Here is a 13,170-nt window from a genome sequence, read left to right as displayed (position 1 = left end):
AGAGAGAGAGAGGGAGAGAGGAGAGAGAGAGAGAGAGAGAGAGAGAGAGAGGGTCGAGTCAGGACGCCACCAGCTGAAGGCCAGGAAGGCGCCAAGTAGGCCCCAGAGGGACCAGGAAGGAACAGAGCCCAGGAGATGGCGTTGTGCCCGCGCCGCGCCGAGGCGGGGCGAGACACGCCTCCCACAATGCTCTACGGCACCCTTCTTCCGGCTGTGAGCAGCGGGGTGGTCTCCGGCTGCGGCCGGAAACGAGTTAAGCCGCTCTCAGCGAGCGCCGCCTGCACTTCCGGGGACGTGAGCCTAGCTTCCCTGTAGGCGGCGCGGGAGGGAGAAGTTTGCAGGGCCGTGCTGGGAAGTTCACCTCCACTCCCAATGTGAGCAGTTTCCCGGACGCTCTTTCGGAGAAGGTTGCCCAGAGCGGTGGTGGACGGGAACATGAGGCGGCGTCTCCTCTTCCTGACCACTTTGGTGCCTTTAGTCCTGGCACCCCGACCTCCGGAGGAAGCAGGCTCTGGCTCCCATCCGCGACTTGGTAAGAGTTCGGGGAGCAAACTGACTTATGTGACCCCAGAGTGCTTGGAGGGACGCGCCGGGGCGCTGGGGGCGGGATATTGGGCTCCCGTGGCGCGTCCCGAAGTTTTCAAGTGTGGGAAGGGGGTGTGGCTCTCGGTGTTTAGAGAGAGAAAAAGAGATGGGCTTGTCTCTCCGTGAGGAGGGACATCCTGGAGGGGGTCTCCCATCGGGACCGAGGGCCTGGGAGGGGCAAGTTCTCCCAGGTTTATTTCTGGAATATTTAGAAAAGAGGTGTTGGCACAAGGATGGTTCGTTTGTGGAGTGTGAGATTTGGTCGAGGTCCTTTACGTGCTAACAAGTGAATCTAAGGTGTTAGGTGTTTCTGCCGCAAGCAAGACCCTGGGAAGAAAGGTCGGTCCCAAAGCTCTCCACCACTTGTTGGCTCTCAGAGGCTAACTTGAAGTTATATGTAGGAGGTACTGAATGCAGTACCTGGTTGGAAGGTGGCGACTGAAGTAGTTTCATTTGCATTTTTCGACTGTATTTGGAATCTTGCATTGGATTTCGAGATCATCCTAAGCACTGTCTTGTTGGAGAGGTGCTTAGCCGAGAGAGCAAGGCTCAAACTTCCAAGCCAATTCTTGAATTGGCTTGTCAAGATGAATGCTTTCCTTGCAATTTTTTAACAGATCACCAGGGCTGACCCGTTTAGATAGCCTAGAAACTTAGGGTTTCTACTTGAAGTTTTTAGAGATTGGATTATAAGGAAAGGCATGCTTTAGAAGTTTTGAATTGAAATTGGCGATAGACAATTTACTTGCTATGGTAGGATCCTTTAGCTTGCAAAAGTGGCTAAGACATTTCAGTTAATCAGTGACAAAGTGTCAAATAGTTTTGATGATAGGGAACTTAGCAAGTGTCTTCTAAGACACTTTTAGCTTGCAAATGTTGCCATCTAAGGCATTTCAGCTAATCAATAACAAAGTGAGAAACAGCGTATTCCCAATTGTGTGAAGTTAAGATCATGTCATTATAGTATTTTATTATTCAGATTGAAGCCCTATGGTGTTTTTTTTTTTTTTTTTTTTTTTTTAAGATGTATGTATGTACACTGTAGCTGTCAGACACACCAGAAGAGGGCATCAGATCCCATTACAAATGGTTGTGAGCTGAGAATTGAACTCATGACCTCTGGAAGAGCAGTTGGTGCTCTTAACTGCTGAGCCATCTCCCCCCCTCCCCTTTTTTTTTTCTTTTAAATGTCTGTTTTGAGACAGGGTCTCATTATGTATCTCTAGTTGGCCTGGAACTCACAATGTAGACCAGGCTGGTTTTGAACTCATAGAGATCTGTCTACCTCTGACGCCCAAGAGCTGGATTAAAGACGTTGCACCATCACTCCCAGTCTTGTGTTAGTTTTTACCTTGTGTTTTCATCTTATTTACTAAACAGGGTTGTGGTTGACTGGAGTAGACACAGAATGTGTTTTATGTTTGTATCCAAATAACTTTCTTGTGTGTTTGCATTTTAAATGTATTATGTATGTGACAAATTTAAAGAATGACAAAGGAGCTAGTTCTAAGTTGATAGAATCTGAAAGAAGACATTTCAGGATGGATAGAGATAAGGACATACTTCATTTTAAGGATGCTATTAAGAATTTATTCTCTTGCATTTGAGACAGTAAAGTGATTTTTTTTTTTTTTTTGAACCGTTCTGACATGCCTTCTTACCATTCTACTGTCCAGGGATAGGAAGAAAAACATGAATCCTAGGGAGTCATACCAGTGTAGAGGAAAACTACATTATCTCTAGATTGATTCTCAGCAATGTAAACAAATCATAAAAATTTAAAAATATTTATTTTTAAAACAGTCTAACTTGATAGGCCTGTCTATCCTGGAACTTTCTATGCAGACCAGGCTGGCTTTGAACTCATGGATCAGCCTTTCCCTCCAGAATGCTTGGATGGATTGTCTTCTTTCTTTCTTTTTAAATTTTAATAGCAAAGTATAGCACATTCTATTAGAAAACAAAACCCAAACCCGTAGTATAATCTATTGATCTAAGATTTGAAGAACTCATATTGGGGCTGGGACTGCCAGGAATTATGCCTGGCATTAAGATATAAAGATGAAGTAATATTCATCTTTGAAGGTTTATGGCTTAAGGGAAAGAGACTCATTCAGTGATCTAAATCAAATTGTTGTGTGTATGCTAACCTGAAGGTAAATTTCAAAATGTTTCAGACACAAAATCCGTGACCTACTTTTTTTCTCTTCCACCCACCACATCCTCTTTTATTAAAAGTAACACAAAGGAAAAACAGTTTTGAAACCAAAGTGTGACTTCTACACTCCAGCTCCAACTTCACTATGATATCATGACTAAGCTCATGTGACTCATAACTTTCCTAAATTATGCAATTCATAACAGTTCCTGAAGTCATTTTTGGTGATCCACAGAATACCCTAAAAGCCAAGTTTCTGTTTATTATGAACTTTTTGCCCTTCAGAAAATTATATACATAACCAATCTTTAGTACATTTATAGTCTTAGAATCAAGTAAGTTAATGAAAACCAAACCCAAAATCCCCCGCTGGGTTCTTAAATTAAACTGCTTGTTGGTCTTGAACAACCAAGTCTAATAGTAGGGTTGGGTGAAGCAACAAACAATATAGTGAACTGCCAAAAACCAGGAGTCCTTCTTCAGAAGTTCACAAGGCCTGCTCATCACTTCATGCTCTTGACAACTCACTGAATTCTTCTTTTTTTTTTTTTTTTTTTTTGGTTTTTCGAGACAGGGTTTCTCTGTATAGCCCTGGCTGTCCTGGAACTCACTTTGTAGACCAGGCTGGCCTCGAACTCAGAAATCCGCCTGCCTCTGCCTCCCAAGTGCTGGGATTAAAGGCGTGCGCCACCACGCCCGGCTCACTGAATTCTTCTAAGACCAGTGTTTTTCTACCCAATTAAAAAAAACTTAGGTGATGCAGCTCAGTGCTTGGCTAGCGTTTATGTGCAAGGCTCTGAGTTTAAGCCCCATTTCACAGCTCATTCTTAGGAGCTCCATTGCACTCAGGGTTTAGATGTTTGGCCTCTTCATACTAAAGTTGCTATTTATAAGCTGCAGTCCTATAAAATCAAAACACTTCACACAAATGGCTCCAAGGGAGGCTTAAGGTAACTTTGTTCTGCAGTCGTTGTCAGAGAACTATTTCTGTGATACAAGAAAGAATGGAGAGCCGGAATGGGGAAATTGGAGAAGTCCTAGACTGTTATGTGTGAAAGGCCTCCACGTCCCAGTGCGATTGATTTCTTCACCATTTTTGTTGTTGGAGATAGCACCTGTATACAAGTGGAAGTGTAATTTGAAGAGAGCGTGAGGGCTGGAGAGATGGCTCAGTGGTTAAGAGCACTGACTGCTCTTCCAGAGGTTCCTAAGTTCAATTCCCAGCAACCACATGGTGGCTCACAACATCTGTAATAGAGTCCGATGCACTCTTCTGCTGTGTGTCTGAAGTCAGCTACACTGTACTCACATTAAATAAATAAATAAATAAATAAATATTTTAAAAAAGAGAGAGAGTGTGTGAACTAGCTTGATAGGGAAGGAACAACAAGACAGTCTTCACTGTGGTGAGAAAAGAAAGAAAGAAAGAAAGAAAGAAAGGAAGAAAGAAAGAAAGGTTTCTATTTTGCCTCTTTGCCTTAATGACAGCTAAGAGAGCAGGCACATCTTTCTCTAACTTCCTCTTTGTGCCCCACAAACAGGAATTATAGACTCTGAAGAGTCTCAGCCATTACTCTGATTTCGCTTCCTCTCTGGCTGTACAGACACATGTATATCTATCTATCTATCTATCTATCTATCTATCTATCTATCTATCTGATCTTGTCTTGTTCTCTGAAGCCCTATTCTTATCCAACTGATGTTCACACCTCCATGTTCAAAAGTGTAGTGTGTCCAAAATCATTTGTCATTTGTTTTTTCTGGTTAGAAGAGTGAGCATGAGCTGGTGTGTGTGTGTGTGTGTGTGTGTGTGTGTGTGTGGTGTATGCTCTTAATCCCAGGCAGAGGCAGGTCAGCCTGGTTTAGACAGCCAGGGCCACACAGAGAGACCCTATTTCACCCCTGCTGCCGCCCCTCCCCCTTCTCCTTCCCCCAAAAGCGGGAGCATGAAAACAGTGCTGGAGTTGGACGAGGGAGTGCTGGGGACTGTTGGCGATGATTGTCATACTTGAGTTTGCAGCAGTGTACTGCAGAGCCTCATGTCTCTGCCTTTCTTCAGGGGTTCACCTGAACGGCTGAACCTGCCAACTCATTTAGGTTGAGCAGCTATTGGTTAGGTAACTTGCTAGTCTTGACCTAGGTTAGTTTCAGCTTTGGTGAGCACTCACTATATACAGAATTAGTTGAAGCAGCTGACTAGTGTAAACCCATGAAGTCACAGTTTTAGTTGTGAGGTTCCGGTTCCCAGGCCCAGTCGAGAGCACTGCTTTCCTTCTCTCATGCCTTAGTCCCAAAGAGGAATTCACCCTTTCCCAGGGCTTCCTGCACTGACTGCCGGGCCAGACTGCATCTCTCTCTGTGTTCCAGGAGTGCTGACCTTGAGTCTTCAGCGCAGACACAGTAATCAGTGGCTTAGTCCAAGCTTTGCCTTTTCCATTTGTGTTGTTGTTGTTGTTGTTCGGACAAAGGGTATCACTTTGTAGCCCAGGCTGGCACGTGCCAGGGGCTTGCATTTACACTTAGAAACTATATTCTAGGGAAATGTAATTCTATACAAAAAAGCAAAATAATGTAAAAGGTCCATAGCTATTTCTAGACCCTTCTTCCTTTGTTCATATTTTCCCCACATACATGAATATATGTAACTATACGTGTGCATACATATGCCTAGTATAAACACAAAAATGTAGACATAATTTTTAAACTTTAAAATTAGGTGTAGCTTTAAAATGCTGTGAATTTGATGGGAGAAATTTGATTTTACCTGAGATGATTTCACTAAATTCAATAGCTGTAAAAACGTACTGAGAGAGAGCAATTCTTGTGTAAGAGGAGGGTGAGGTGGAAAGTTTTATCAAGTCTCCTATAGGCATCACCACATGGACACCAGGAGAACCAGTTTGTGGCCTAATGGTCCAGCTTTCTCTTCTTCCTTGAGAAATTTAAAAGGAACAAAGTATAAGCTGCTTTTGCCATTGACTTCAGTTTGAGACAGGTTTTCTCTGTTCTTGCCTAAAATCATTGTCTGGCTTATCAGCAGAGTGTGTTCATGTGTGTGTGTGTGTGTGTAAGCATATGTACATTCATACATACATATATATGAATGTCTATGTAGGTTGCCAAGCCAGAATCCCAGGAGTCTTTTAGTGATACTCTCTTTGTTCGTTCAGCAGCAATTTAGCTACTCATTTTCCAGATTCCAGTCTTGTGTGTTCCACACTGAAGTTCATTGAGATTTTTACTTAATAGTACCTTACCCAAAGTCCTTAATACTTCATTCTCTGTCTACCAACTGACCTCCATCTGCCTCTTCAAGAGACTCATATTTTGTTTGTTTCTTTTTGTTTTAGAGACAGTATGTAGACCTGGCTATGAAGGCCTAGTTGGCACTTCCACAATTGCCTGCTCCCTCCCCAGCAGGTGATACATTTTATGATAATTTTGTGTGATTGTTCCTCTTCACTATACTAAGAATGTATGTGTTTGTTTTAAGTCTCTGTCACATTGCCAGTGCCAGGGGGTTCTTTTAGTTTTCTTTCTTTCTTTCTTTTTTCTCTTTTCCAGAGCTAAGGACCTAACCTGGGGCCTTATGCTTGCAAGCGCTCTACCACTGAGCTAAATCCCCAACCCCCAGGCGGTTTTTAATATAATTGAATAAATGAGTCCTAGTTTGAAAAGAGCAAAAATGTGTAGAATATGTATTCAGGAAAGTTGAGACAAAGGTAGGAAGATAGAGAAATTGGAAGGCAGTAAGGAAAATAGGATCCCTGACTGAGCACAGTAGGTAGTGCCAGGTGGGGAACTAAACACACTTCGTGGAGAAGAGCAGGGCAGAGTGGACTTAGAGAACATTCTCCCGCCAACCTGCCTCTGCCTCCAGAGTGCTGGGAGTCAGGCGTGCAGCCATGCCAGGCACCAGTTACCACTTATTTATTTTTTATTGAGAGATTTGGGTAGGAATGCAACCTCTATTGCCGAGGTTGTAGGAGAATGTGCCCACTAAGGGTTAAAGATCTGGAGGTGAGCTGCAGTGAGATGCTGAGGAGCTGAGGAGCACTTGCTAAGAAGACAGGATTAGGAGCAGTAAGTGGCTCCAGTTTGCCTTCCAAGAGGGAGCTGTTTTTTATTGAGTTGTTTGTAATGGCTCTAGGACATCTAATTTGTAATATCCAGTTATTAGAAGAAGATAATTGCAGTGGAAACACAGTAGCTATTTTAAAGCAAGCTACATTTAAAAGGCACATATTATAGATATATCTCCCTTATTTTTCTTCTAGCCCCATTTTTATACATTAAGCTATTGGAATGGGCCGGGCGTGGTGGCGCATGCCTTTAATCCCAGCACTTGGGAGGCAGAGGCAGGTGGATTTCTGAGTTCGAGGCCAGCCTGGTCTACAGAGNAAAAAAAAAAAAAAAAAAAAAAAAAAAAAAAAAAAAGCTATTGGAATAGGTTTTGAAATCCTCCCATTGCTCAACTTTGTAGATAAGCTTTGCACTTGTTCTTAAAAACCTGCCCTGACCAGGCTTTTAAATGCTAAGTAGTTTCCCCTGTCCTTTGGAAGTTCTGCTGCTTATCTGTTTTCCAGTTTAGCTTACCTTGTTTGGTTGTTTTTAAAAGCAATGAAGACTGAATAAGAGTGAGCTGGGTGAGTTGGATCTTAAATATATGAGTGTTAGCTGTAAAAAGGAGCCAGGTGTCTACTATGCCTTACTGTACCTTAATTAAGGTGGAGTGCAAAAAGAGCCCTAAGTTGAGTGTCCCCACACATTTGCTATATATCAGCTGGTTGGTCTCCAGCAGGGACCATTATTTTTAGCTGTTTGCTTACTTGAGCTTAAGTAAGCAAACAGCTAAAAATAATTACTTTAAATAATTAAAAATAATTCTCTTCCTCTTTCCCTTTTTTTCCCTCTTAATGGTATGGTGCTAGGGGGCCTTTGAGGGCAGGTGATTCTCTTTCTTGCCTAGGGTAGCCTTGAACTCCAGCCATTCTCTTTTTTGCCTCATCTTTCAGTGACTAAGATTACCAGTAGAAGCTGTCCTGTTGCCAAACTTGTTTAGTGGTTTCAGATTTGAATTCACATGAGACTCACCTGGATGGCAACATAAATTGCTGGACCCCACAGTGGGGATTTTTGAACGTTTGTGTTTCTAACAAGCTCCCAGCTGCTCACACACTCTGAGGAGCCATGGTCCTTGTCACTGACAATGAAAGTACAATGTTGACGTTAGGTCTCTAAGTCAGGAGGTGCGATTATGATCTTAAATGGCACTGAGCTCATGCACCAGCCTGGATCAAGGCAGTGGCCAGCTAAAGGACTGTATTGGCATTTCAGCATTGAGAAGTCTTGTCATTTGTGAACGGCAGCCTGATGGCTCAAGCTGCCATGCTGAGTATGTTGTGGTGAGATAGTATAATGAGAGCCAGGTGTTGTGGCCCTCACTTGGGAGGCGGATTTCGGATTAGAAGTTCAAGGCCAGCCTGGGGCCCCTTGAGGTAATGCCACAAGAAAAAGATTCTGTGATGAATAAAACATGGTTCCTTTTTGGTCATTTTCTGATCTGTGTGATAAGACATGTCCTAACCAAAAGTGTCCAGGAAAAAAAGATACAGAGAGCTGTCAACTTCAGAGGGAAGAAATGCCATGTTTGTTTGAAATGCTAGGAAGTCAAAGACCAAAGAGGTAGACAAGTCCCAGGAGGGCAAGACTATTTTCACAGGTATTCCAAAGCATGATTTCAGTAAAGCTTGAGTATTTCAGCCTGCATGGAATTTTAAAAACCCAGGGCTGTGTTGCACTCGGCTTTATTTTTCCTTTGGTTCTTTGGCACACTAGTGGCATCAGGGTTTGTGATAGTAGACACATTATTTAGTCTTCTCTGAGCCTGTTTGCCTTCATTACAGGAGGAGAATTACAGTCTTGGGATGGTCTGTGTAGATAGTGTAGTAGAGAAAGCTTGGGATTTTTTTTTTTGTTGTTGTTGCTGTTGTTTTTTGTTTTTCGAGACAGGGTTTCTCTGTATAGCCTTGGCTGTCCTGGAACTCACTTTGTAGACCAAGCTGGCCTCGAACTCAGAAATTTGCCTGCCTCTGCCTCCCGAGTGCTGGGACTAAAGGCGTGCGCCACCACACCCGGCCCAAATGTTTATGTTTTTACTGTGTAACAATAAACACTAGTATGGGCTGCTGCTGTTCTGAGGAATTCCAGGTTCCTTGGAATGATTTGAATATCCTTGATTGTAGAAAGGAAAGGAAAATATCAACTCACGTATTTTAGGTAGCTATTATTTATTTTTGTTATATGTGTTTGAGTGTTCACATGGATTTATGTACATCAAATGTGTGCCTGCTGTTTGTGGAGGCCAGGAGAGGGTGTCAGATCCCCTTGAACTGGAGGGACACACTCTTGTGAGTCACCATGTGGTGCTGGGAACAGAACCTGGGTCCTCACCAAGAACAGTAAGCACTGAGTCACCTCTCCAGTCCCCTTTCAGACAGTTTTAAACGAGACTAGAGGAAGTATTTTTAAGTGAAAAACCTTAAAAAAAAAAAGAAAGAAAGAAAAGTTCTTATTTGGAGGAGTCAGGGAGTCTGTTGGTTGAGGCATGAAGAGGAATGGCATGTACTTATGATAGTAGTTTAGTTTTGAATGTCATTTGTGCTTTTTCTCAGCTGGGGCCAGTGCATCTTTGTTTTCTTGAGTGGTGACTTGGTCTGGTAAAGCAATTGGTGTTGGTTTCCTTCTGAGGAATCAGTCTGTTCCAGGCCTGCACCTGCTGAGCAGGCCGGTGCTGATGCCTCTGTTGGGGCAGTAGTGGTAGTGGTGCTACTCCCAGCTCTGGGTTTGGAGGATGAGTCTTGCTGACAAGCCTAAACTGGTCTGGAACTCAGGCTTAGTGCAGAAGCTTTAGTTTCCTGGCTCTGGTTTCTAAGAAACCAGAGGCTGTTGATACATACATTCCTTACTCTTCTTTCTAACAAAGGCTGTTGATACATACATTCGTTACTCTTCTTACCAACTGTCCACTGAAAAGGGGTTGACCATGAAAGTGTTAGCTCAGCTAATTTTATCTTGGACACTTTAAACATGCACACTAGAAATGCCTTTTATTTTAAAGTCTAAGTGTATATATGGTAGTTTTTAGAGACACCAAATTGTTAGTTTCTAACCCCAGTCCATGCTTAGGTCTATGAATGTTTAAGTATGTTCCCCAGCTAGACTGTTTGCCACGATTCAGAGTGGTTCCTTAGTGTAGCTATTTCTGTATTCTTAAGTCTGTTACTCCTTGCCCCTCCCTTCTTCCCGGAGAAACTGGGTCATTTGTTCTGCAGGAATCTAACTTTCTAGGTGTGGCTGATGCTTGCTTCACTAGTTATTTAACTTGGCAGCATCTGAACCTCTTATGTACTAAGACTCTGAACTTACATCTCCATTAAGTTCAGGTTCAGATTTTTTTTTTTTTTGTAAGAATATGTGATTGTTGTGCTGTGCAATTAAGCACTTCAGCTTATTGTTTGGCATAGTTGACGATTAGATTTAAGTGCTAATAACTTTTAAAATTATTTGTTTACTTTTTATGTGTATGAATGTGTTGCCTGTATGTATGTGTGGTTTGTGTGTTGTGTTGTGTGTGTGTGTGTGTGTGTGTGTGTGTTTTATGCCAGTGGAAGTCGGAAGAGGGTGTCAGATTTCCTGGAACTAGATTTACGGATGGTTGTTAGCTGCCATATGGAGGCTAGGATCTGAACCTGGGTTCTCTTTCTCTGTAAGAACAAGTGCTCTTAACTGCTGATGGAGCTCTTCAGCCTCTGACTACCTTTAGTAAAGATCTGTTTACTTTTATGCTATGAATATTTTACCTGTGTGTATACCATGTACATGTCTGGTGCCCATGGAGGTCAGAGGAGGGCCTTGGGTTTCCCTCCTTGAATTGCAGTTACAGATGGTTGTGAGCTGCCATGTGAGAGCTGGGATCTGAACCCAGATCCTCTGGAAGAACAGCAAGTGCTCTTCACTGTTGAGCTACCTTTTCAGCCTTCATAATCTCTCCCCCTCCCCACCAGTATGTGTGTGTGTGAAAGAGAGAGGGAGTAGGTGGGAAGACTGTTCATGTAGGTGCCCACAGAGGCCAGAAGATGGCTTTAGATCCCATGGAGCTGGAGTTAATAGGTATTTTTGAACTGTCTAATATGGGTGCTGGGATGAACTCAGGACTGAGCAGCGAGCGAATGCTCTTAAATGACTGAGCTATGTATCCAGCCACTAATACTTTTTTTTTTTTTTTTTTTTTTTTTGAGACAGGGTTTCTCTATGTAGCCTTGGCTATCCTGGAAATCACTCTGTAGACCAGGCTGGCCTCGAACTCAGAAATCCGTCTGCCTCTGCCTCCCAAGAGCTGGGACTAAAGGTGTGCGCCACCACCGCTCAGCTTCACTAATACTTTTTTACCTTTTTTTTATTTCAGAGAAGCTTGATTCTTTGCTCTCAGACTATGACATCCTCTCCTTATCTAATATCCAGCAGCACTCCATAAGGAAAAGGGATCTACAGTCTGCGACACACTTAGAAACATTACTAACTTTTTCAGCTTTGAAAAGGTAATTAGAATTATGCATTGAGTAGTATGGGACAATGTGGGGGTGGGTTTTGTTTTGGCAAAAGCAGTAAAAAAAAGGGTATTTACAGAAATCTTAAAATACTTCTTAAAGATTTGTACTTGATGAAATAACATGTCATGTGTGATTGTAACATCATTTAATGCCTATTTTAAATTCCATACTTAAAACATTTTATTTTTTAATCAATATTTTAAAGGAAATGAATATCCCAAGAGTATTACTGATGGTAACAATGTTTATTGATTGAATGCTTATAATACTTTATATTTTAAAGTTTTTTATTCATTGTTATGTATATGAGTGTTTTGCCTTAATGTATGTCTGTATACCCTATTGTGTTTAGTGCCCTCAGAGGCCAGAAGGGGGCATTGTAGTCCCTGGGACTGGTGTTACAGAGGTTTGTGAACTGGGATGCTGGAAATCCAACCTGAGTCCTCTGGAAGAGCAACCCATGTTCTTAACTGCTGAGCTATTTCTCGAGTGCCTATTTAAAATAAAAAAAAATATATTTTTACTGTTTACGTTTGTGTCTGTGTGAGAATATGTGCGTTGGTGTGTGCTAGGGAAGGAAGTGTATGTACCTGAGGAAGCCAGAAGAGTGATCCATTAGAGCTAGGGTTACAGGATCTTGTGAGCCACTCGATGTGGGTGCTGACTCTGAACTGACAGTTGGTCCTCATGACAGTTAAAAAAGCAGTAATTAAGATGGGACAGGAGAGGTGGCTCTGGTCCAGAGCTCTGAATGCTCTTACAGGGCATCCAGTTCGATTCTCAGCAACCCCATCAGGTACAAGTATACATACATAAGAAAGAATACATAAAAATCTTACTTAAAAAGCGGCAGGAGTAGCCTGGTGGTGGTGCATACCTTTAACCTTAGTACTTGCGAGGCAGAGGCAGGCAATCTCTCTGAGTTTGTGGCTAGCCTGGTCTACAGAATGAGTTCTAGGACAACCAGGGGTACACAGAGAAACTCTGTCTTGGGGAAGCAAGGTTGTAGGAGAAAATAAATAGGCTATTTTTTTTTAATTCAGTGGATAAGATTTTCTCAAGTAAAAATAAACACACAAGTAATGTTACCAGTGTTTTTTAGGGCAAAACCCCCACTTAAGCAGCCGCAAAAGGATCAATCCACTTAGTACTCCAGTTAAACAGACAGTGGTGAGATTCACACAGTAGGAAGAAGGGGTCCAGAGACCCTCAAGTTCATCTTCTAGGTTCCAGCATGAAGTTTAAGTCTAAGCAGAGAAAAAAATTGGGTCACAGGAAAGAGATACTTATGATTAGTCCTAGTCAAGGTGTGGTTCTCCCGTCATTGTCTCAGTTCTTGTTCATTGGGGGGTGGTCCATAGAAGTCCTTATCAGATGTCATTACTTTGATTCTTTTTTTTTTTTTTTTTAAGATATATTTACTTATTTTATGTATGTGAGTACATTGTAGTTGTACAGATGGTTGTGAGCCTTCATGTGGTTGTTGGGAATTGAATTTTTAGGACCTCTGGTTGCTCAGTCCCTGCTTGCTCCGACCCAAGGATTTATTTATTATTATACATAACTACACTGTGCTGTCTTCAGCACACAGAAGAGGGTGTCAGATCTCATTACAGATGGTTGTGAGCCACCATGTAGTTGCTGGGATTTGAACTCAGGACCTTCGGAAGAGCAGTCAGTGCTCTAACCTGCTGAGCCATCTCACTAGCCCACTCTTACTGAATCATGCCCCAGTGTAGCCTCACCCTTCTGGATTATTGTTCTCATCTTGTCTGGTGAAGGTAGGCATCTGTCTTGTGAGGTTTTGTTTTTTTT

At 42.4% G+C, this 13,170-nt stretch overlaps 1 protein-coding gene across 1 annotated transcript in view; it reads left to right on the top strand.

Annotated features, from left to right (window-relative positions):
- The first annotated feature begins 239 nt into the window (after positions 1-239).
- Adam17 (ADAM metallopeptidase domain 17) overlaps positions 240-13,170 on the top strand; it is a 50,200-nt gene continuing 37,269 nt past the window's right edge. Inside the window, exons 1-2 of the mRNA XM_021178582.2 lie at positions 240-532; positions 11,211-11,343. Coding sequence (XP_021034241.1) covers positions 436-532; positions 11,211-11,343 — 230 coding nt within the window. The 5' untranslated portion in view covers positions 240-435. The remainder of the gene's footprint in view (positions 533-11,210; positions 11,344-13,170) is intronic.

This window comes from Mus caroli, chromosome 12 (genome assembly GCF_900094665.2).
Source record: "Mus caroli chromosome 12, CAROLI_EIJ_v1.1, whole genome shotgun sequence".
NCBI classification, from domain to species: domain Eukaryota; kingdom Metazoa; phylum Chordata; class Mammalia; order Rodentia; family Muridae; genus Mus; species Mus caroli.
This window is presented reverse-complemented; position numbering and strand designations above follow the sequence as displayed.